Below are 24,524 nucleotides of genomic sequence, written 5' to 3' on the forward strand. Positions count from 1 at the left end.
TCTTTACTGCAGAGCCAGCCCTTCATTTCCCTAATGCATTTTCTATAGGTTTTTCTTATTCTTCTATAATTAACACTCAGGTCATAGAGCTGCTGTCGTCAGTAGGCCAGTACTTTTTGTTGCCAAGTAGCCCACATTGGCCTCAAATTTGGAATCTACCCATCTCTTCACAATGCTGGGGTCAGAGACCTGGGCCACCATGTCTCATTTAGTCACTAATACTTTTACTCTGCTTTACCCATCCCAGGAGACTGGTTCTTCATTTACATCTCTTACAAGATCTTGTTATCAGCCGGACAGTGGTGGCGCATGCCTTTAATCCCAGCACTTGAGAGGCAGAGGCAGGCAGATTTCTGAGTTCAAGGCCAGCCTGGTCTACCGACTGAGTTCCAGGACAGCCAGGGCTATACAGAGAAACCCTGTCTTGAAAGTCCTAAACCAAACCAAAACAAAAAAGATCTTGTTATTAATAAGATCCTTATTGTGATACTATCATTATACCTGTAGAAATTATGAACTTACCATTTATTTAAAAGTTGGTATGACCTTTTGTCTCTATCCATTTCTATAGAATGACTGTTTCTTCATTTTGAATTTGTTAGTAATGACCTATTATTTATTTTCTCTGTCTAGTACCAGTTTTGTAAAGTGTAAAGATTCTGCATAACTCAAAAAGCAGAAAGTGACCATTAAAACAACTTGTTTTAATTTTGCAGATGAGCAGGATGAAGAAGCAGTTACAACAGGAGGAAAGGTAAAAGTTTATTTAGGCCTGAAATGAGAGAAGATTCTTAATCATGTGCACTGAGCAGAAGCAGAACTATATATATTCAGATTGGCCTCAAACTGACCTGTGTCCCAGGATGTCCTTGAACTATTGATCACCCAGTTTGTCCCTCCTGATTGCTGTTCACTGTACCTGAGGGGCTTGCACATGTACTAGGCATGCACCTATCACCTGGTCCCCCAGTCCATCCCTTCTCTTGTAGCATTTCAATTTCTTGATCAGGCTTGTGCATACACTCCTGTACCTAGTTAGTTTTGGTTTTGGTGTTTTGGTTTTGGTTTTTTGTTTCTGTTTTTGATTTTCTCAAGTGTTTCAAACTTTCCAGTTGGCCTTGGCCTTGAACCTCATGGCTGTCTTTCAGGATGCTAAGATTGCTGTCATTAACTACCACATACAGTTAAATTTCCTCAATCCAGTTAAGTTTCATACTCCCTGATAATAATTATATTGGGGGAGGGTAATTTTGGTTTTGTTCCTTGGTTTTTTTTTGGGTGATTTTTTTATTGTGGTGGTATGGTTTGTTTTTTTGTTGTTGCTGTTGTTGTTTTGTTTTGTCTTGTTTTGAGACGGGGCTTGTCCATCATGTAGTCCTGGCCGTTTGTGAACTTGCTTTGTAGACCAAGCTGGCCTTAAACTCACAGATCTTCCTGCCTCTGCCTCAGAGTGGTAGGAGTGACACACGTCACCACCACCTGGCAATACTTGTATTTCTTAGTCAGAATTCTTACTGAAAACAACCTTAGCATTTCCAGGATCACCTCGCAGGGTGTAATCTTTAGTCCCATCCTCTCCCCTATTTACAGTAGCAACCATAGTTGACTGTGTTGGTGGTGGTTACCTGTCAGTGCAGATCAGTACTGTAGCATGCCTAGCCTTGATTTTGTTACCTTTCTGTTTGTAAGGGTGTAGTATAGACTGCAGCTGAAGTTGACTGTTCATACTTTTAATCTTTCTTGGGCAATACGTTACTGGTCACTGATCCTGAAAGCATTGGATGACAAATAGGGTTGGCTGCAGGTGGGCTTAATTTCAGTCCCACTTGTACGTTTAGCTATGAATGATTATCATAATATTTTATTACTGGTTTTAATTTTTTTTTTGCGATAGCGTTCACCTTTCACCCCCTGCTTCTACAAGTGCAGTGGTTAGAGGCATGTGCCGCCATGCCTGGCAGAAAGCACAATTTCTTGGAATGACTTTTTACTTCCTAAGTCTGTCTGTAATAGAAATGTTACAAGGTAATGTTTAACATTACATATTTTTGTTTTATGCATTTATGGGAAGATTTTAACAAGTCATAATTTAACTATTTTTTGAAAGGTAGATTGTTTTTGTTTGTTGATTGTTTGTTTTGTGTTTTTGAGGCAGGATCTCTACATAGCCCTACCTGTCCTTAAGCTCACTGTGTAGACTGGGCTAGCCTGGAACTCACAGAGATCCCAATCTGCCTTCCAAGTGCTGGGATTAAAGGCCCAATAGGGTTTGTTTTGAAAGACAGAGTCTTGTGAATCTTGGGCTTTTCTCATTCACTGTGTGACTCAGGCTGACAGTGGCTTCATCCCACATCGTGAGCACAGGTTCTCTAGGTGATATTACCAATCAGATAGTGCTGGTCTTGGCAGAGTCAGACACAGTTTAACCTGATATACATTCTGAGGTTCCAGGACAACCAGGCCTGTACAGTGAAGGACCTCTTCTCCCTCGAAAAAAATCAGTGGCTACTTCAATAAACTTTTGTTTTCTGGTTTGGTTGGGTTTATTTCAATCACTGGCTTTTCTTAAGGAAATACTGATTTTTTTTATTACATTTTCTACATGTATATACTCATGTCTGCCACGTCACGTGTGTCTGTACATTAGAGAACAACTTTCATGGGTAGAGTCTCTCTTCCCACTATGAGGCTTCCAGGACTCAAATTCTTTTTTATTTATTTTTTTATTTTTTGGTTTTTTGAGACAGGGTTTCTCTGTGTAGCTCTGGCTGTCCTGGAACTCACTCTGTAGACCAGGCTGGCCTCAGAAATCCACCTGCCTCTGCCTCCAGAGTGCTGGGATTAAAGGTGTGCACCACCACGCCCGGCAGGACTCAAATTCTTGGTGGCAGGCATTTTTTCCTTGTTCCAAGGGGAAAAACTTAGGTCATAATTGATTCATCAGACATAGTTTAACCAAACCTGAATATAAGCACATTAATACTGAGAATATTTTTGTTAGCTTCCTTCTTTTGAGGAATCAGTTTTGTTAATGGATAATAATTTCTCCATCATTTAAATACTAGCCAGTACTTTCTGCTTTTACATCAAATTTCATTTTTCTAAAGGTAGGCTTATTTATGTATGTATGTATGTATGTATGTATGTATGTATGTACGTACGTATGTATGTGTAGGTATGCTCTAGCTGTCCTCAGATACACCAGAAGAGGGCATCTGATTTTATTACAGATTGTTGTGAGCCCCCATGTGGTTGCTGGGATTTGAACTCAGGACCTCTGGAAGAACAGTCATTGCTCTGAACCATCTCTCCAGCCCCCCCCCCTTTTTTTAAGATTTATTTATTATTATATGTAAGTACACAGTAGCTGACTTCAGTTGCACCAGCAGAGGGTGTGAAATCTCATAATGGGTGGTTGTGAGCCACCATGTGGTTGCTGGGATTTGAACTCAGTACCTTCAGAAGAACAGTTGGTGCTCTTAACCACTGAGCCATCTTGCCAGCCCTCATTCTTTTTATTTTTTTAAAAAGATTTATTTATTTATTTATTTATTTATTTATTATCTGTAAGTACACTGTCACTGTCTTCAGACACTCCAGAAGAGGGATTTGAACTCCGGACCTTCGGAAGAGCAGTCAGTGCTCTTACCCGCTGAGCCATCTCACCAGCCCCCCTCATTCTTTTTTTCTTTTCTTTTCTTTCTCTCTTTCCTTCTCTCTTTCTCTTCCTCTTTCTTTCTTTCTTTCTTTCTCTCTTTTCTCTCTTTCTTTCTTGTTTTTTGAGATAGGGTTTTTCTGTGTAACAACAGTGAATTTGAGGCTGTCTTGAAGTTAACACTGTGGACGAGGCTGGTCTCTAAGGCACACAGATTCACTTGCCTCTTCTTCCTGCTGCTGGAATAAACGGCTTAATACACTGCTGCCTTACAAATTTCACCCTTGTAAAAATTGATCTTACTTTACTTACTGTGTTTGTGGGTACACTCAAAGACATGTAGGTTACATAATGAGGGTCAGAGGACAAATTGTTACAGTCACTCATTAGGGTTGAACTCAGGTTCCAGGCATAGAGACAAGCCCCTTTGCCCACTGAGCCTTCTCACCAGCCCATAAAAATTCATCTTAAGGAATATACTGACATGTACTGGCATGCTAAGTAGTATGGCCCAGGAAATTTTGGTCAAGTCAAGGTTAAAAAAAAATCAGTCTCTGGAAAGAATATAGATTCAAAATATTTCTTAGAAAAACATTTCATACCTTTAAAAATTATAAGTAATGGACTGAGGAGATGGCTCAGTTTGTGAAGTAACTGGTGCTTAAGTTCCGATCCCCTGCACCCACAGCAGAGCCTCGTGGGGCACTAGTAATGGGACCTCAATTCCAGACCTGGGGTTGGAGTAGTGGAGATTTTTCTACCCACAAAGCTCATTCATTGCCCATTCACCACAGTCAGATTAGGGCCTTTCAGGTTCATTCAGTGACCATCTCTCAAGAATAAGCCACAAATTAATAGAGGAAGATACTTTATGCCAATTTTGTGCTTAGACACATACCTGCTCACATCCATGTAAACACCACATTCACAGCATTTATATAAATATGTGCACATTTACACACGTGCACACACACAAAAAGTTGATAATTGGTCTAGAACTTTACTGTGTAGAACATAGTAACAGAGTTTTATTATGTAGAAATGTTAACAAACTCAGAAATTTCTTCTGCCTCCTACATTCTGGGATTAAAGATACCATGCTACCATGCCAAGCTTCCGTAATATTCTTGATTAAAAACCATTTATTCTAGTCGTGAATAGAAGCTTTAAGATATTTTTTTGAAGGTGTGATCTATCTTATTGGAAATGGCTTGTCAGATGGCTTAGCTAATGAAAGCAGTTGCTCTACAACTCCCAAACCCACTTTAAGGTAGAAGGGAGGAACTAGCAATACATTTACCTCTGACCTTCGACCTTCCACTCCTCGTAACAAGGAAAAAGGAATCTAATGTCACAAAATATCCAAAAAAAAAGTAAAGGGCAACAATTATAAACCATCTGCGAATGTGAATATAACTTACAGTGTATAGTCTGTTGTCAGGTTTGCTCTGAGAAGAGATATCAGTAAAAGAAATTTCTAAGGCAGTTGAACAATTTCATTTTAAACTGTGGTAGGATTGGAACAGGATCTAAGTATGTAACACAGGCTATGGATATAGTATGTGTGCCTGCAATTGTGAGAGAAAAAGTTGGAGGACTGGGTCTCTTCTAACATGTGGGGCCTTTCCACGGTCACCCTAGTTGTCCTTGAACTCCCTGTGTAAATAAAGCTGGCCTCAGACTCATAGATCCTCCTGCCTGTGTCTTTACATGTGCTGAGATGAAAGGGGTATACCTTTACACTCATCACAAAACTCACTTTTAATAGCCAAGTAACTTCTAGTATAGGTCCTGTAGCTGTGCTTTCTGGACTTACGATGATGTGTTTATAATTTAATGCTTCTGTGTATTTTTCTTTTTGTACAGAAATATTAAGTAGTTGCTATTTTAACTCTTGCATCATTATGAGGAATAAAGGAGTTAAGGTATATAGGACTATTAGTAGGTACTCTTACTTAGTATTTAGAATAAAAGTAATCTTTATGTTATGTTAGTATCCTTACTTGTAGTTGAGGTTTGTGATCCTGAAACTGTATGGTCACAGTTGTGATCACTATTGTGAAGGGCTTCAGAGTCACCCCAGGGGTTAAGAGCACTGGCTGCTCTTCCAGAGGATTCAGCTTTGATTCCCAACACCCATGGGTTACCACTCAAAACTCCTCTCACCCTGCTAGACACTGAATGCATGTCCCACATGCCAGCATACACTTAAAGTAACGATTAAAAAATTAAAAAGCTCTTGTGAAGAGAGATTTGATACATGTATTAATTTTTGAATGAAATAGTGTTACTTTTATTTGATAATTAAAATTTGTCATTAGTTAATTTTAGCATTCTATTTGATAAGGGAAAAGTACAGTTGTTTTCAGCTCTCCACTTTTCTACTGTTAGAAATGAGACATGTCTATGCTTGAGAATTGTTTCCTTAGTCCTTCAGGTTGGATGCTACCTTTCATTGACCTCTGTCGTGTATGTGCTTGTCTGCTCTCTCTGTGAACAACACACTGGTTTTTAGGAAGATGAAGATCCCAGCAAAGGTGATCCAAGTCGCTCAGTTGACCCAGGTGAAGACAACGTGACAGAACAGACCAATCACATCATTATTCCCAGCTACGCATCCTGGTTTGATTATAATTGGTAAGTGGGATTTTAAGGCCTTAAGCATGGTACAAAGGGGTGGAAACACTTAACCTTCACATCAGATCTGCGTTTACCTCTTCCCAGTCTCCCCAATAGACAGCATGGGCAGCTATCTTTATAAGCATGCTCTTCTTACTGTGTTGTTACCTTGTGTGTTTATTCTCTTTACCATGCAATGGTGCTCACCCTGTGAGTCCTTCAACCCCTTTTGGGGGTTGCATACCAGATATTTATATTATGATTGATAATAGAAGCAAAATTATACTTAAGAAGTAACAGTGAAATACTGTTATGGTTGCGGATTACCACAAGATGTTTAGAAACCTGAATAGCTGACTTCATCATCGCGTTGCTGAACTCAATAGTCGAATTTTCTGCTATATAGCTTCCAAAAGTCATCATTTTGAGCCTATTTATTTTCCTGGTGTTAAGAAAATGAATGCTGACATTTATAATTTAGTTTGAGACTTGTGCTTTACCCCATGCTAACACCAGACTTCTGTCAGTCTGGACTGGATCAGTTGTTGCTGTTACAGACTTGAACCAATGTTCCCAGTAGTTTTTCAGTTGGGTAAGAGAACAGAAAACTTTATCACTTACAAAGCTTTAATGGTGTTATTTTCCTCTCACACGTAAAGAAAGTTGTCTAGTATAACCACTTTTATCAGCTGGCAGTTTATTAGCTTTCCTTTGAAAAGTGGGGAATGTATAGCTCTGTTTCAGGGTTCAGTGCTCTTTCAAAAACCATCTGCTTCCGTCTTTTCTTTCAGTATTCATGTCATTGAACGGCGTGCGCTTCCTGAGTTCTTTAATGGAAAAAACAAATCCAAGACCCCTGAAATGTGAGCCCAGTGGTTTATAAAACTTTCCATGTTCACAGCATGAGTTTGTTGGTTTAGTTTGATGTCTGAGTGTTTTGTCTACATGTGTATGTGAACCACGTGTGTGCAGTGCCTGTGAAGGCCAGAAGAGCGCACTTGAGGCTGGAGCTGTAGAAGGTTATGAGCAAACCTGGGTCATCTGCAAGACCAGCAGCAAGTCCATGAGCCTTCTCCCCACAATTCCCTCTGGTTGTTTTTGCTTTTTGTTTCTTTTAATTTGCAAATTCGTGAGTACTGCTAAGAAATCATTCATTTTCCACCATCTTAACTTCAAAGTAATTTTTAATTTTTTTCTTCCTAAATTTCAGATTATGTGTATGTCAGTCCTAGCACTTAAATATTGAATGTAATAAATGGTGTTTACTAGTGGTTTCTCATAATAGCTTTTAATTATTTCTATGTGTGTTAGGATTTGCATAAATTCTCATATAATGATATGGCAGGTAGTAAATCTTTATCTTCCTGATAGATTATTAATTGCAAGCTTATTATTGGATTATTCAGCTGCACTTGAACTGAGTTAAGTTTTTAAGTTTTCTAAAGCGTTAGCTTTTGATTTTGGATTAGAAATAAACAGGAAGGAGTTTGCTCTTCAGGAAGTATATCTGTACTCTTTGTGACCTGTTGTCTATATGGATTTAAATTCTTGTTTGTCTTTGCTTGTTTGTTTGTCCTTTTATTTTGTAAAAAAAGGGTCTTGCTGTGTACATTAGGCGAGCTCACAGTGATGTGCATTCCTTTTTCCTGAGTGCAGGGATCAAAGTGTATACCATCAGGCCTAGACTGTTTCTCCCGAAACTCTCACTCTGCGAGGAGTCCACAGCTGTCCTTTCATGAACAGTAATCTATTTCTGTTGTTTGCATGTAATGTCATGATAAGATTGTTTCTCGGTTACCCTGTTTTAGAGGAGAACTGACTTAAATAGTATTCCATGTAAAGTATAGCATAGGCAACAATAAATATATTCTCATTGTGTTTTTCTATGTTAATTAGGGATTTTGTGTCTTGATGTCAGAGATAGCGCTTGCTAACCTAATACCGATGTATTGGAGTCACCTAAATCCAGATTGGACTTTCAAAACCTGTATTGATTTTTTTTCCATGTTTTTAAATATGTAAGGATTTGGAGAGTTATCTCTTTTAAAATTAGACTTTTCTATTTTAGCCTTTTTCATCTTGTAACTGAGTCATTTTTGTCTGTCCATGCTTGTTCAGTAGTCTTTTTGCTCTTACATAGTTGCCCTTGTCTGTTTTCAGACTTTTCTTTTGTTTTTTAGCTAAAAAATTGTTGGTAGATGCCATGATCCTTAACACTCTATAAGACAGGTTTGTGACCGAAGTGCTCCAGCATGTTGTAGAATCTGCTGTGACGATTTTCCTGTTTCCTTTGTTGCTCTTGTCTTACCCTGCATTGATCTCTGTGGTCATGGTCTGACAAGGGCACATTGCTGTGTCAGAGCAAAGTTCTTCAATGAGAAGTGAGAGTATTCAGAGATCGAGATAACAGAGCTGAGATGTTGAGTTTTGGCCAAATCATTGTCTAGCCCCCAGTTCAAGACAACAGTGCTTTGTGTGTCAGTGTCCTTGAGTAAATGGACAGGAGGACTTATTTTATAGAGCGATTTGGAGTATTAGGTAAGCTCCTTTGCACACAGTATGGAGAACACTGCTTAGCAACCAAGACCACATGTTCACCTTACAATGGCTGTATACTTGTTTTGCATCTTATTCTGAATTTATTTGAATTGTTGATATTGGTACATTGTCAGTGTTGTTGCGTATTACTGTCTTTTGGGGTAGGAGCTAGAGTTGTCAAGAATTTTTACCTTGGGCTTTGGTAATATTTTACCCAAATATGTATGTCTACATTATAAATTTTGCCCTTGTATTTTAGATACTTGGCATATCGAAATTTTATGATTGACACATACCGTCTAAACCCTCAAGAATATTTAACCAGCACTGCTTGCCGGCGAAACCTGACTGGAGATGTGTGTGCTGTGATGAGGTAAAAATGTTTGACTTCTATCCTGTACTATAGGTGCTTAGAAATACATTACTGCTTTATATCTAGGTAATTTTGTATTTAAGTTCTTATTATTCCTATTTACCTGCATCATGTGTGCAAGGCTTAGGGAAAAGCGTCAGCTCTCCTGAGCAGCTACCAGAGGAGAGGCAGTCAGGGACAGCCTGACGTGACTCCTGGGGGAAGGAATTGGATTTTTTGAAAAAGCTTACCTTTATGACCAATTTAACTGGGAGCTCATACAGCGATTCTGTGTTTTTTTTATAATCTGTGTTTCATAGATTATCTGTGTTTATATCTTTTATGGCCAGATTATAAAATAATAAGGGATTTGGGTGGGAGTATATATACCATCCCAGAACAATATTTAAATTTGGGTTTTATTCTCTGTATTGGGTCAGAGAATCAATTCTTTCCTCATGGAACAAAGAGGATTTATTCTATATTTTCTGCATTAAGAGAACTATTATTTGATGGCCATGGTGGTATATGCCTTTAATCTCAGCCCTGGAATGACAGGCAAGCAGAGTTTTGTGCTGTCATGGACAGCTTGTTCCTTACAGTGAGGTCCCAGAGCTACACAGTAGTACTACCTCAAAGATAGAATCAAGCACCCATAGTCATCATTTGACATTGTTTTCAGGTTGTGTGTTTTCCCTAACATAGTGCTAACATACTTGGCTGTTTGCAGTTTGCAGAGAAAATCTTTTCTTCCTTCTGTTTTGTTTCTTAGTTGCACTTTTGTGGCTTCACAGATGAAACTAAGTCACAGGATTATAATTTTAAAAGCTTTCATCTTTCAGGGTTCATGCCTTCTTAGAGCAGTGGGGTCTTGTTAACTACCAAGTTGACCCAGAGAGTCGACCCATGGCAATGGGACCTCCTCCCACTCCTCACTTCAATGTGTTAGCTGACACACCCTCTGGGCTTGTGCCCCTGCATCTTCGATCACCTCAGGTAAGTTAGTGGTGACTGCTCTGTCCCAGTGCTGCTGCCGACCAATAGGTTTCTGATGGCTTGTTTTGTTTTTCATTTCTCCTAATGTTTAAGGTAATATTGTGTCATCAATTGGTGAGACCTTCTGCTAGGAAATGAGCACATTTATTGTTACTCTTTTTTTTTTTTTTTTTTAGATTTATTTATTATTACATCTAAGTACACTGTAGCTGTCTTCAGACACACCAGAAGAGGGCATCAGATCTCATTATGGATGGTTGTGAGCCACCATGTGGTTGCTGGGATTTGAACTCAGGACCTTTGGAAAGGCAGTCAGTGCTCTTAATCTCTGAGCCATCTCTCCAGCCCCATATTGTTACTCTTTAACACTTTGCCATCAGTGTCACTAGGCAGTAAGCAGGCAATACAGAGAGTTGTCATTAAGTCTGTCTGGGAAATGTGCATTAAAAACCCTTATTCAAAACTTTACTCATGATTTCAGAAGGAGACATGCATTGTTTTGAAAAGATTACTATGGCAAAAAACATTAATAATAGGGCATTCATACTGTATTTCCTCTTCATTGACAAAGAGAATATATCATTAGCAGAAAAATTGCCTATCTTTTCTGACTTAAAGATTGCATCAGAAATACCTGTTTTGTTTTGTTTTGTTTTTAAATTGAATTTATTGATAGTTTACCATAGAAGTATACTTACAGTTTTTTTGTTCTTTTTGTGGAAACTTGCCGAAAGTGGTTATTATGATAAATTTTCATATTTGAGACATTGCTATGTAATTTGGACTCCTGGAACTCACTCTATAGACTAGATTGATCTCAGTTAACATCCACCTGCCTCTGATTCAAAGGCGAGTGCCACCATGCCCAGCTGATTAAGATGATCAGCCAGTCGGAAGTAATTTTTAAAAAACTTGTACACCTTTGCATTTAAACAGTAAATCCAGTCATTTTGTCATCTGCCTCACAGGTCCCTGCCGCTCAACAGATGTTAAATTTTCCTGAGAAGAACAAGGAAAAACCAATTGATTTGCAGAACTTTGGTCTTCGAACTGACATTTACTCCAAGAAAACACTGGCAAAGGTAAAGGCTTGTGAAGCCACCGTAGCCTCCTGCTCGCATGTCTGTTTTCTCTTACAGCACATCCAGTGTCTGATAGGACACAGCAAGGTGTCTACGGACACCTACGGACAGGGTTTTGTGAGGGTAGCACGAGTTGAAAAGTCAATGAAAGCATATAGTAAGGATAGTGACCTTGTGAGCATCTCCGGTGATTCACCCTACTACTGAGATTGCAGAGCAGGCTAAGCAGAAAGAACAAAGTACTGGAGACCTGTCAGCAGTCAGAAGGATTCATTTATACGAGTGAAAGAGAAAAAAGTAAGGAAGAGGATTGATATTTGGCTGTGTAATGGCTAATATTATTCAAGAAGTGATAAAAATACTTAGATTCAGGGGGTGGCATGGTGGCTTAGCATTTCACGGTAGTTGTGACCAAGCCTGACCACCTGAATTCAGATCCCCAGTAAACAGAATCCCCGATGTGATAGCACCTTCTCGCATCAAGAAAGACAGGAGAATCCCCATGAAGGTAGTAGCAGGTCCACTAGCCTGGAGGAGGCTACACAGAGGCACACAGTAAAAGGGACATTGCCAAAACCATGGTGTAAACTGACGGCCCACACCCAAGGTTGTTCTCTTACCTTAAAAAATATACACATACATAATGCTCCTCATTCAAAAATAAGCATAGTTTTAAAACTATGATAAAAGCAAAACAAGGAGGGTAAAGATATAATAACTGAGAAAGAGGGCTGGAGAAATGGCCCAGAGGTTAACAGCACTGACTGCTCTTCCAGAGGTCCTGAGTTCAATTCTCAGTATCACAACCACCTGTAATGGGATCTGATTCCCTCTTTTGCTGTGTCTGATGACAGCGACATTGTACTCACATCAAATAAGTAAATAAATCTTTAAAAAAAAATAAAAGTAATTGAATTTAAAGTCATGAAACACGCTTGATGTTACATTAGGGTTAAATGTCAGAGGACAAAGAATATTATATTGTAAAGTAATAAAAACCCATTTGGATTTGTATTAAGTAATCCATGGATTTAACAATAAGATCTTTTTAGATGTTAAGAAGTGTGTAAATTTTTACTAGCAATTGCCAAACATCACACAAAATTCCTCAGTATGAGAAGAAATGAGCTCAGATAGACTTACCATGGAATCAGCAATGGCTCACAGTAGGACAAAATTCCAAATATGCCTGCCTTTCTGAACTACCTGGGGTATGTAAGTTGTCTCCATCTTTAGATCCTTCTTTAGCTCAGCGTGCTTCTCTGACAGTTTGGCTACTGCCTTCATTTGGGCTTCTTTATTCTTTTTGTTTGTTTTTGGGTTTTTTTTTGTTTTGTTTGTTTTGTTTTGTTTTTTGAGACAGGGTTTCTCTGTGTAGCCCTGGCTGTCCTGGAACTCACTCTGTAGACCAGGCTGGCCTCAAACTCAGAAATCTGCCTGCCTCTGCCTCCCAAGTGCTGGGATTAAAGGCGTGCACCACCACTCCCGGCTGGGCTTCCTTATTTTTTTTTTTTAATTCATCTATTTATTATATGTAAGTTCACTGTAGCTGTCTTCAGAAGAGGGCATCAGATTTCATTACAGATGGTTGTGAGCTATCAATCATGTGGTTGCTGGGATTTGAACTCACAACCTTCAGAGGAGCAGTCAGTGCTTTGATTGAGTCTACAGAAACCAGAAGAGATTCTGGATGCTCTTGAACTGAAGCTAGAAGAAGGTGCACTTGAAAGGCTGATACATGAATCAAATACTGAACAATTGTTTTTTCCTCTGTGCAGTGACCATTTGATGTTTTCACAAAATAAAAGTAGTAACAGTAAGTTTTTAGTTCCATGATGTGTGGATGTGAGAGAAAAAGAACTACATGTTATAAAAGTTTCTACATTTTATGTGATATGCAAAAATATTAATTGAAAATAGACTGACAGGGGCTGGTGAGATGGCTCAGTGGGTAAGAGCACTGACTGCTCTTCCAAAGGTCCTGAGTTCAAATCCCAGCAACCACATGGTGGCTCACAACCATCCGTAATGAGATCTGACGCCCTCTTCTGGTGTGTCTGAAGACAGCTACAGTGTACTTACGTATAATAAATAAACAAATCTTTAAAAAAAAAATAGACTGACAAATTTTTAGTCAATGTTCTAAGTTTTAAACAGCTATTTAAAGAAGCTGTAGAACATAGTTATATGTTCAATAATACAAATATAATCTTAGCTTGTATATGGTGACTAATACTTGTACCTAGTGTCCTTGGACATAAAAACAAAAATACAGGAACAACCATAGAATTATGTATAAAATTAACAACTTATAATAAATTCTTGGTTTGGTTAAAATTTGTTTTCTTCAATCAGTAGAATAGTGAAAGAGAAAATCCATTCCTAGATCTTGTCATATAGATTCAGGCTTGGTACCCCAGCACTCAGCAGGCTGATTGTCCTGCATATGAGACCAACAAAGTCAGGTCCATTCTCAAAAGCACCAAGAAACAAAGATGCTGAGAGATGGCTCAGCAGGTGAACTGTCTTACCTTACATTTTTCCAATGACTTAAAAGTCATTGTTCTATGTAGCTCTGGAGAATCAAACTCAGGCTGTCAGACGTGGAAGGGAGAGCCTTCACCCTTTGAGCCGTCTGGCTGGTTTGTAGGCTGGTTTTGTATAACTATGAATGATTTATCTTATTAATGCATTTTAGAATTGTATATCTAACTTATAAAGTTCAAATAAACTGTGACTAATGAAAACAAGATATTTAAGCACGCCAGACTTTGTGTTGAAGTTGAAGTCTTTGAATGTTTAGTTATTGGGGGACTCCTCTTGGTTCTGTGAGCTTAAAGAAATCCAACCTGAGCCTCATTTGCATACATTTGTGACCAAGTAAATAATGTGTGACTTTGTTTCTTTAGAGTAAAGGTGCTAGTGCTGGAAGGGAGTGGACAGAACAGGAGACCCTTCTTCTCCTAGAGGTGAGCTAACAGTGACGGTGGCCCTTCTCACAGCTGATGCATGCCGATTTCTTCTTGCTCTGGGGGGTTTGTTACTATTAATCTTTTCTAGTCTAGCCTTTTTGTATTGGTGTTAAGCAGGTAGCTCTTTGTATGGTCCCATCTTATAATCAGAACTCTTGAGTAGCCCTATCTGTCATGGATGGTAATTCAATAAGAGTGTGTGTTCCATCTCACAAGTAAACGTAGCTTGTTATTTAGTGCTATAAGGAGAAGTGACTGCACTTTACGTGAAAAGTGCAGCAGTTCTGCCTACACACAGATGTTGTAAATGACCTTCACATCTACCTTTAAGATTAGTGCATGGGGCTGGAGAGATGGCTAACACATTACAGAACGGACTCACAACCAAACATAAGATGAGTGGATAGTAAATATGATGTAAGAATTCCTGAGCCACAGTTTGCCCTGCGCAGGCTGACAAGAACGATGTCTGTAAACAGTAGTACGTTTTCTTTGGTGCAGGTGGATCCTATGCTGGAGTTGCCTTTTCTTTTAGGCAGGAGGCAGGGATTATCAACATGTTTATGTTGATTCCTTACCTGAGCAGCATTGTTTACTAGTAACACCACCCATAAAAGCAGTTCATGTAGAGCAAACACTAGCTTAAGAGGCAGGTTTCCAGGTATACACTCTCTAATCCTAGCATTTGAAGATTGCAATTCCTATGCCTTCCATGATTAGATAGGACAACTTAAAAACCTTCAATGAAAAAACATCTTGCATACATGTAAACACACACACATTTTATGGTCTTGCACACTTGTAGTCCCCGCATTCAGGAGGGTAGACCACTTAGACTGTATAGGATGCTTTGCTTCAGAACCCAGTGCAAGTTTCTGTCTATGCTTTCCTATTTGCACCTTGGCCTTCAGTGTACACAGTGAGAATCTTGTTCTCCAACCTTCAGAACTGTTAAAAAATTCATTTCTGTGATGTAGGCCATCAGGTAAGACAATTTTGAATAGAAGGGCTGGTGATAACACTCTAGTAATCAGGACAGTAGGAGAAAGAGATGAGGTAGCCAGGGGCTTTGTTTTTGTTAGTGTGTTTCACATGTGTGGGGGCCATAAAGATGTCATGGGAGGCAGTTCTTCCCTTATGGGGTCCAAGGATGGAACTCAAGTGCACAGGCTTGGCTGCAAGTTCTTTAAGCAGCTGAGCCAAATGACTGGTTTTTCATTCAGTGTGATGTCCAGACATTGTAGCTGCTCAGTGAGTTCCAGCTTCCAAAGGATGCCCTGTGTCCAGATCAGGTGGAGAGCAATACTGGAGCATATAACCTGACTGTTATCTGTCTGTGCACACGCGTAGGCATTACTAGTCACATGTCCTCACGATGAAGCTTCAGAACAGTATGAATTGAATTTTGACTAAACAAAATTTAGACTTGTCCCTAATGGTTGTTTTATTGGGGATTATTTCTAAAAATATTTCTGGCTGTTTTTGAGACTGCCATTGTTTGTTTTGAGACCCTGTTTCTTTTCATAGCCCTGACTGTCCTGAAACCCACTATGTATACCATTTTGCTCTCAAAGTCAGATATTTGCCTGTCTCTGCTTCCTGGATCCTAAGAATTAATCCATGTGCCACCATATTCAGCCTTGATTTTATTTTTAAATTAATTTAAATTCCTTTATTAAAGCATAATTCCTTGGTAAAAATATGGAAGATAATGCCTTTGTTTATATTTATCTTTTTTATAAGAAATATTAGAATTATAATATCAAGATTTAAAATAATCAAAGGTAGAATGTATGTATAGCAGAAAAAAGAATATAGTTTGCAATGTGTTTTAGAAATATAAGCTAATATGTTTGCTGTTCTTCTTGTTTTAATGTTTATTGATGTTTTGCTTGTATGTATGTTTGTGTTAGGGTATCAGAAACCCTAGAACTGGATTTATAGGTAGGTGTGAGCTGCCATGTGGATACTGTGTGAATTGATCCCAGGTCCTCTAGGATAGCAGCCAGAGCTATTAACTGTTCTCTGGCCTCTGTATTTGTTTGTTTTGTTTTGTTTGTTTGTTTGAAGTTACAGTATAAGGTCAAAATGGAAAAGCTTGATTAGAAACATCAAAAATTATATACAACTCGGGAAACAAGTCATCTTGTCAGACTTGTATCTGCACTGTGTGAGGAGATCTTCTATTTTAAAACTTGTCTTTGTGAAAGTTTTCCCCTCTGAATGTTGGGTCTTCAAATAAGAATCTAGTTCATCTTCGGCAAATATATTAGAGCTTCTGTTGCTGTGATGAGACACCATGACTAAGCAACTCTTAGAGGGAAAACGTTTCATTGGAGCTGGCTTGCGGTTTCCAAGGTTTACGTCCATTATTGTCATGACAAGAAGCATGGTGGCATGCAGGGCACATCTGGTGCTGGAGAAGGAGCTGAGAGAGTTCTCTATCCTCAGGCAATAGAATGAGACTGCCAAACCAGGACTAGCTTTAATATAAGACACCCAAAGCCCTCCTCCACAGTGATACACTTCTTCCAACAAGGCCCCACCTCTAATAGTGCTGCTCTCTATGGACCAAGCATTAAAACACATGTGTCTATGGGAGCCAAACCTACTCAACCAACAGAGCAGATAATACTTTCGTTTTTTAAACATTTGAATGTCATGACTGGGAGTTACCTCAGTGGTAGGTTGTTGGATTTTGAGTTCTAGTGATAGGAAAAAAATATTTCCCTGAATATAATGTTGCATTATTAGTGTGTTAATAGGATAGTTAGATTTCTTTTCTGTGATAATCTAGGTTCTTGTGATTGATTATCAATTTTTGTTGGTACTTTGATTTAGCAGTGTTAACAGGTACTACACATAAAGATAATTTTCATTAAGGAAATCACCAGTGAGGCACATAAGGCCAAAAATATGCATGTACAGTTTACAGTACAACACACATACACAGAAGAGTTTCTGTGCAGATTTAGATAACGGGTAGCTGGCTTGGAACAGCATGGGCGCACCAGGGTGAGGCGGTTCATTGTATTATAGTACCGAAGTAACTGCACATCTGTGAGACAACTTAGAATGGTGTTTTGAGTTCTGATTAACTCCTCAGCCTGAGGAAGAGGAAGTGTGGTTGCTTTAATCTTTTTTTTTTAATAGAAAGATAGATAGATAGATATTGATGAAATGTGAAGTTAATGAAGGTAAGAGACAGAACTTGTTTAACTTAAACATTTTCCAAATTTGTAAATAGGTAAGGAAATCTTTTACCTAGGACACAAAGTCCTGTTCTAATCCCAGATCCCCTCCCCTACCCCCCCCCCCCCCCAAAAAAAAAGAGCATGGTAGGAAATCATGCCACCAGAGAGAAATAACATTAGAAAGCCCTAAAAGGTTAAGAAAAGTTATTTTGGTCATTATATTTATATTTCCTTACTATGTTTTCTGTATCTAACCATATGCACTCATAACCATAATTATTTTTTGGTTTTGTTTTGAATGTTTTTCAGGAATTTTACAAAAAGTCTAAATTTTATGACTTAGTCTCTTTTGTCCTCTCAATCTTTTACTATTAGTCTAATTTTTTTTTAATTTTTTTTTAGATTTATTTATTTATTATATGTAAGTACACTGTATCTGTCTTCAGACACTCCAGAAGAGGGAGTCAGATCTCATTATGGATGGTTGTGAGCCACCATGTGGTTGCTGGGATTTGAACTCTGGACCTTCGGAAGAGCAGTCCGGTGCTCTTACCCACGGAGCCATCTCACCAGTCCCCTAGTCTAAATTTTTATTAAAAATATACTGTCTTGGGGACCAGAGAGATGGCTTAGTGGTTAAGAGTACTGACTGGTCTTTCAGAAGTTCTGAGTTCAATTCCCAGCCACATGGTGGCTCACAACCATCTGTAATGAGATCTGATACCCTCTTCTGGTGTGTGTGAAGACAGCTATTGTGTGTTCATATAAATAAATAAATCTTTTAAAAATACACACACACACACACACACACACACACACACACACACACACACACACACACAGTCTTGTAGACCTTGGTGTGTTTGTATGTATACATGATTTATGTGGGGGGCAGGACAACATGGAAGTCTGCTTTCTCCTAGCATTATGTGGGCTACTAAACAGTGACTTCACCTCTCTGCCTTCTTTCTGTGCCTCTTTTTGATACGTTATGCTTTAGCTTGAAAGAATTGATGATAGAACGCCATCTAGTGAAGCAACTGTTTGTCTCTTTGCTTCCTCCCTCTCTCCTTTCCTCCTTTCCTCCCTCTCTTCCTTCCTGTTTGTCTTTGCATTCTCTCACTTTGATTCTCTTTGAGTCATGTTGGTCTTATACATAATTTACTCTATTTTTATTTCATCATATTACCATTCAAAATATTTTTCCAATTTAAAATTGTCAATTGCTATTTGAGAAATATAAGCGTTATTTTTGTTTTCTGTTACACTTTTAGCCCATAATTAGATATTCAGTGGTAATTAACTACCACCCAGAGTAGGTTCTTTGGAAGTTTTGTAGTAGACAATTTTGATCCAGTTAAAAAACTATTTTATAATATGAAAGTATTATATTAATTTTTTTGTTGCCTGATTGACAACTTATTATAAGGTCAACTGTCATGTTACCTTTTTTGTTTATTTGTTTGTTTGTTTTTCGAGACAGGGTTTCTCTGTGTAACCCTGGCTGTCCTGGAATTCACTCTGTAGACCAGGCTGGCCTCGAACTCAGAAATCTGCCTGCCTCTGCCTCCCGAGTGCTGGGATTAAAGGCGTGCGCCACCACGCCCGGCTTCATGTTACCTTTTTATCTTAATGTACAAATAATCATTTATGTTAGTAGTTTGAAATCGCATCTTGTCCACTCTGTTATCTTTAAAACTTGTGTCTCGTTTACAGAGGGCTGGGTTTGAAAGGCATGTGCCACCACAACTAGATCACTACCCAACATTTTTTTAGAAATACTATTGGCAGAATCTTGGCAAGTCTGGCTTTGCCTTTTATAGAGCAGTAGAGCCTGTAAGCCAGGATTAGTAGAAGTTTAAGACCAGTCTGTATCACGTAGTGAGACCCTGCCACACAGAAGCAAAATAAAGAGCACTGGCTTCGTTTTTCTTCTTTTCTGTATTACTTCCTTGTTATTTGATATTACCGATCTATTTCTGTCTTCACTTAGGCTCTGGAGATGTACAAGGACGATTGGAATAAAGTGTCAGAACATGTTGGAAGCCGTACTCAGGACGAATGCATCCTCCACTTTCTGAGGCTTCCCATTGAGGACCCTTACCTTGAAAATTCAGATGCTTCTCTTGGGCCACTGGCTTACCAGCCTGTCCCTTTCAGCCAGTCGGGAAACCCGGTGATGAGCACTGTTGCCTTTTTAGCATCTGTCGTTGACCCCCGTGTAGCATCTGCTGCAGCAAAAGCAGCGTTGGGTATGTACTTCTTGTGGAAGCTCCCTCTCCAGCACTGAAGTCTGGCCTCACATTCAACTATTACCAGGTCTGCCTCAGGTGTATCAACTCTGCTACGGAAGCAGGGGGATCTGAGTTTGGATGGGATGGGTGTTTGGATAGCATTTCTCCTGGGAGGTAGAACTAGACGGCCTCACCTGTCACCCTGTCAGAGACGGTAACTCGGACATGAAGGGAGAACTGGTAGAATCGTTTGATGTCAGCCACTAGTCTGTAGATGCCTACTGGATTGAGCCCGCAGACTTACAGCCAGACACAAGCTCACTCCCACACATACATACAAATGTTTTTAAGAATACAGCTGTGTTAATTCACATTTCTCTTTTATAAATCATAAAAACAAGCCACAAGGATAATGTGCTTCATAAAAATTAATGTGTGAAAATACAGTTGTAAGAACATTTGTTTTTCTTTCACCTTTTAAAGTCTATTTCTGTGTGCATGCTCACCATGATATGTCTCGAAAGGCCAGAGGATTAGCAGTGGGACGGTGAGCTCTCTCCTACTACATGTGTCTCGTGAGTTGGATTGTCGCCTGGCCACAAGTGTCCATTCAGGCTGAACCTTGTTTCTGGCCTATAGAATATTTGTAGAATTATAGAGCAGCTGGATATGTTGGCGTACACCAATGAATGCAGCTTTTGGGAGGAAGAGGCACACGAATCACGAGTTTGAGGTTCAGCTTGGACTACAGTGGCTCTTGTCTCAACCAACATACATGTACATCCACATTGTTTTCACACATGTATAAAGGAAAATACATGTTTTGTGACATTAGGATATTGGTTGGAGCTATAGAATGGAAGCTGCTTAATATTTTTGCAATATATAAATTTTAATTTTTTTATGTTAAAGGATTTATATTTTTAAGGTTGTTTGATTCTTGGTGTTTTTACAGTTACCACTCTAGCCAGCAGGGTGGTAAAATTATGACTTGAAATTTTAGTTGTTACTAATAGATCTCTACACATTTTTTTTTAAAGTATAATGAAGAAGGTACTATAATGCTTTGGATATAATCATAATCCTGGAGAAGTGATTGGATTGATTCATTTTATATTTTGCCCCAATGAGCTCACTGTAAACAAACTGATGCTATTGTGCCAGATTGTATAAGTCACACACAGGAGCAAATATCTATGCAAAATTAAGGTATTTTCTCTGTGATCTTGAATCAGAGGAGTTTTCTCGTGTCCGAGAAGAAGTACCCCTGGAATTGGTTGAAGCACATGTCAAGAAAGTACAGGAAGCTGCAAGAGCCTCTGGGAAGGTGGACCCCACCTATGGCTTGGAGAGCAGCTGTATTGCTGGCACAGGGCCTGACGAGCCAGAGAAGCTTGGTGAGTCACTGCTGCGTGCAGCATTCGCTTTATAGATGCTTGTATTTCCTGTCAATATGTAAAAGTACAGGGGTTGCTTACATTTAAGCAGTCAAAACGATCAATATAACATGCCTCTAAGATTTAGTACATGATATTTTTCTCCTCCCATTTTTGTGGGGTAAACAAGGGGGGATTGGTGCAGAGAAAGCAAGAGCTAAATACAGTACCTGGTAGCCAAGCAGTATCAGTTATTAAGTACATGTGGCTGATGATAGATCTAAGTTGGTGTGTGTATATGTCTGTGTGTATGTGATATGTGTAGTGTTAGTACATGCTTGTAACCATGGGTAGGTACATGGAGGCCAGAAGACAGACATTTCTTCCCATTACCATTATGCAACCTACTGGTAATCTAAGGCCTCAGTGTAATATGTAAGTATCTAAGTAAAGAACATTTGTTTAATTATTTTAAATTAGATTGTAGGAAACATGGTTTGTGGACCTGAAGTAGGTTGCATGTATTTTGTAGAGATAAAGATGTTTTTCTTAAGTAACTTCCTTAAGAGAGTGAAGATCAGTTTTTTTAAAATATATTTTTTTTTAATATATATTTATGTTTGCGTGTGCGAGTGCGAGTGAGTGCAAGTGCCAGTAGCTTACAGAAAGACAGTGTAGGAGACCTTGGAGTAAGCATTACAAGCAGATTTGAGCCACCCAGTGTGGGTTTTGGGAACTAAAGAGTGATGAGTGCTCTTAACCACTTTGCCATCTCTTCACTTCTCCCAGCATCCATCTTTACCATTCCTCTGTGGCCCGGGTGCAGTAGCACCACATGCTCCTCCCTCAGTCAGACTTAGTGGTGCCACTCCCCACTGAGCCATCTTACCAGTTTCAGTCCTTTTTGAAGGACATAACTTTCACCAAGAGGATGGAATGAGCAAGTAGTCAGCGGGCACTGAAGGTCTGTCTGGTCTGTCAGACATCTTATCGTAAATCCTGTTTATATTCTTGGTCTCAAGTCTTTACTATTTACAGCTCTATTCCTTAGAGAATCTTTAGCATGTTGACGTGTTTTGGCAAACAGGATGAACAGGAAGACTGACAGTTAGCAGATTGTTCACTAAGCTCCTGAACAGTCTTGTGTCTTAAGTCTGTCTTCACGTGGACAAGGGGCCAACTGGATCCGTTCAAGAGGGTTAAGGACTGTTAGTGCTGACACCCGAGGCAGAGGCACCTCGATCACTGAGTTTAAAGCCAGCCTGGTCTAAATGTCTTCCAGATAGGTCATAACTGGCCCTGGAACCATTAAGGACTTGGTAAGATTTTAGTGACATTTTCTGTTTAGCCTTCTCCGATCTTAACAACTTAGTATGTCTTCATATGTTTTGAGATAAGGTCTCATTATGTGGACCATCCTGGCCTTGGATTCACAGATCCACCTGCCTCTGGCTCTGCCTCTGGAAGGCTGTGATTAAAGGTGTGGGCCGGCGCCCCAAGCTAAAAGCCCCAGTTTAAAATCTGAACTAAGATCAGAGCATTACTGATCATTCTCTTTCTCCTTTTTCATCTCACCTTCTGCTCTTAGTAATAGAAGCCCTGTATCTTAAGTGAAGTTCTGTATACTTTTAAATTGCTTTCATCACATAGATGCAATTAAACAACATATGTTAAGTATGATTTTGGCTGGGTTTTAGATGTTGTAAAATATGGAATATTTAGACTTTTGAGAATTTTTTTTTATGTTCAGTATTTTGTTTTCCAATTTATCCATGTGTTATAAGAGCCAAGAAGCTGTTTAATCTACTCTTTAAAATAAGTTCTGTGTGATTACAATCCAGTATAGGTACCCATTCTTAATGGATCATTGCCTTTGTCTCTTACTTAAAGCATCTATGTACACTCTTGCATACTTCCTAGAATTCTGATACAGATTTTTAACTACAGTGTAGCTGGGCATATAGTTGGATTAGGTGACATAGCAAGACCATGGACCACATCACCAGCTTTGCCCTTGATGGTATCTTCCTCAGATTTGTTCTTCTGATCTGGAACACTGACATTCTCCAACCTTACACATTCTTTCTCATTTGTAAATTTGTGTGTAAACAAATCCTGTGGTTAGCAGTGTGTTAGGATATGTAGTTTCCCCCAAAGCTTGTGTGTCAGGTTTTACTTGGGCTTGCAACATTACCTGGTGTGAGAGTCCCTGCTGATGAGTGAGTATGCAATGTCACTTCTGTGAGCTTCCCTTTTCTGGGTCTCACTTAAGTATAGTCTCTTTGCTATTTCTGGACCAATCCATGAAAGAGCTAATTTTGGCTTCAGCTCAGATTCCTTTTGGTTCTCATTTCTGCTTATCTTGTACACGAATGCTTTATTAACTGTTTTGCATGTGGTTTCTCCTTTGGTTACTCATTGCTTTTTGGGTTTTGGAGAAAAGATTTTAAACCCACAGAGCTTTCTCTGCTTCTCCCTCCCCGGTATTTCAGTTAAAGGTGCATACACACCTCCCTGGCTTTCTTGGAGACTTTTATTTTATTGTTTTGTTTAGAATTATTTTATTCTGTGAATATGTGATTTTGCTTGTATGTCTATACGTGCACCTCCTGCATGCCTAGTACCCTGACACAACATGAGAGCACACTGGGTACCGATACCTGGAGTTATGGATGGTTTGAGCCGCTGCATCAGTGCTGGGAACGGAACCCTCTCCTCTACAAGAGTGACCAGTGTCACCAGCTCGTCCTTTTGAAAATGCAGTGATTTCTTTTTAATAGAGTTAACGTCATACTTTTTTGTTTTATTCATGCTATAATGTCATTTGGTATCTTTTGTGGTTATCCTCTGTTGTCTTTTCTACACTGCTACCATATACTTATTTTCTTTTAACTTGAAATTTTCTTAAAAAATAATGAATCTTGCTCATTTTTCGACACTTCAAATCCAGTTCTCCTACCCTAAACATACCTCACTCCCATCTTTATGCCCTCATTTAAAAAAAAATACTGTTTTATCTATCTTTCAATCAAATCTGTAGCTGACCTCAGTGTAGCACACCTTTAATCTCAGTTCTGGGGAGGCAGACAGGGAAATATGTGTGACTTTTGGCCAGACTGGATACATAGTCAACTTCTAGGCCAACCATGGCTACATAGTGAGATCTTGTCCTTTAAACAATAAAAAGCACAAATAAGCAACACATCAGCCCCCTAAGTCCAAATTAGTGCTGTTGCTACGGGCTGGGTTGAACATTGAATTGGAACCAAACCGATTATGGTTTTGGGCAGCCCTGTGCAAAATTAGAGGGTAGTCTGTTCTTCCACCTTGATTTGACCAGGGTTTAACTTTTTGACAGTGATTACGTGTTGATGAGATGTCTCCATTCAAGTCCTGGTTCTAGAGTTTTCATAATTTGGTGCTACTTCTGGCACTGTGTGCTTGTGACTTTGGAAAGGTAGCTGCTATTTGACCATTATTCTGGGAAAAAGGAGATTGGTGGATTC

General features: G+C 39.1%; 1 protein-coding gene across 1 annotated transcript in view; it reads left to right on the forward strand.

Annotated features, from left to right (window-relative positions):
* Smarcc1 (SWI/SNF related, matrix associated, actin dependent regulator of chromatin, subfamily c, member 1) overlaps positions 1-24,524 on the forward strand; it is a 108,155-nt gene that overhangs the window by 44,728 nt on the left and 38,903 nt on the right. Inside the window, exons 13-21 of the mRNA NM_009211.2 lie at positions 717-754; positions 6,171-6,292; positions 7,066-7,137; positions 9,072-9,185; positions 10,007-10,160; positions 11,129-11,242; positions 14,152-14,211; positions 19,402-19,660; positions 20,878-21,039. Coding sequence (NP_033237.2) covers positions 717-754; positions 6,171-6,292; positions 7,066-7,137; positions 9,072-9,185; positions 10,007-10,160; positions 11,129-11,242; positions 14,152-14,211; positions 19,402-19,660; positions 20,878-21,039 — 1,095 coding nt within the window. The remainder of the gene's footprint in view (positions 1-716; positions 755-6,170; positions 6,293-7,065; positions 7,138-9,071; positions 9,186-10,006; positions 10,161-11,128; positions 11,243-14,151; positions 14,212-19,401; positions 19,661-20,877; positions 21,040-24,524) is intronic.

Source organism: Mus musculus, chromosome 9 (assembly GCF_000001635.26).
Source record: "Mus musculus strain C57BL/6J chromosome 9, GRCm38.p6 C57BL/6J".
In the NCBI taxonomy this organism is placed as follows: Eukaryota; Metazoa; Chordata; class Mammalia; order Rodentia; family Muridae; genus Mus; species Mus musculus.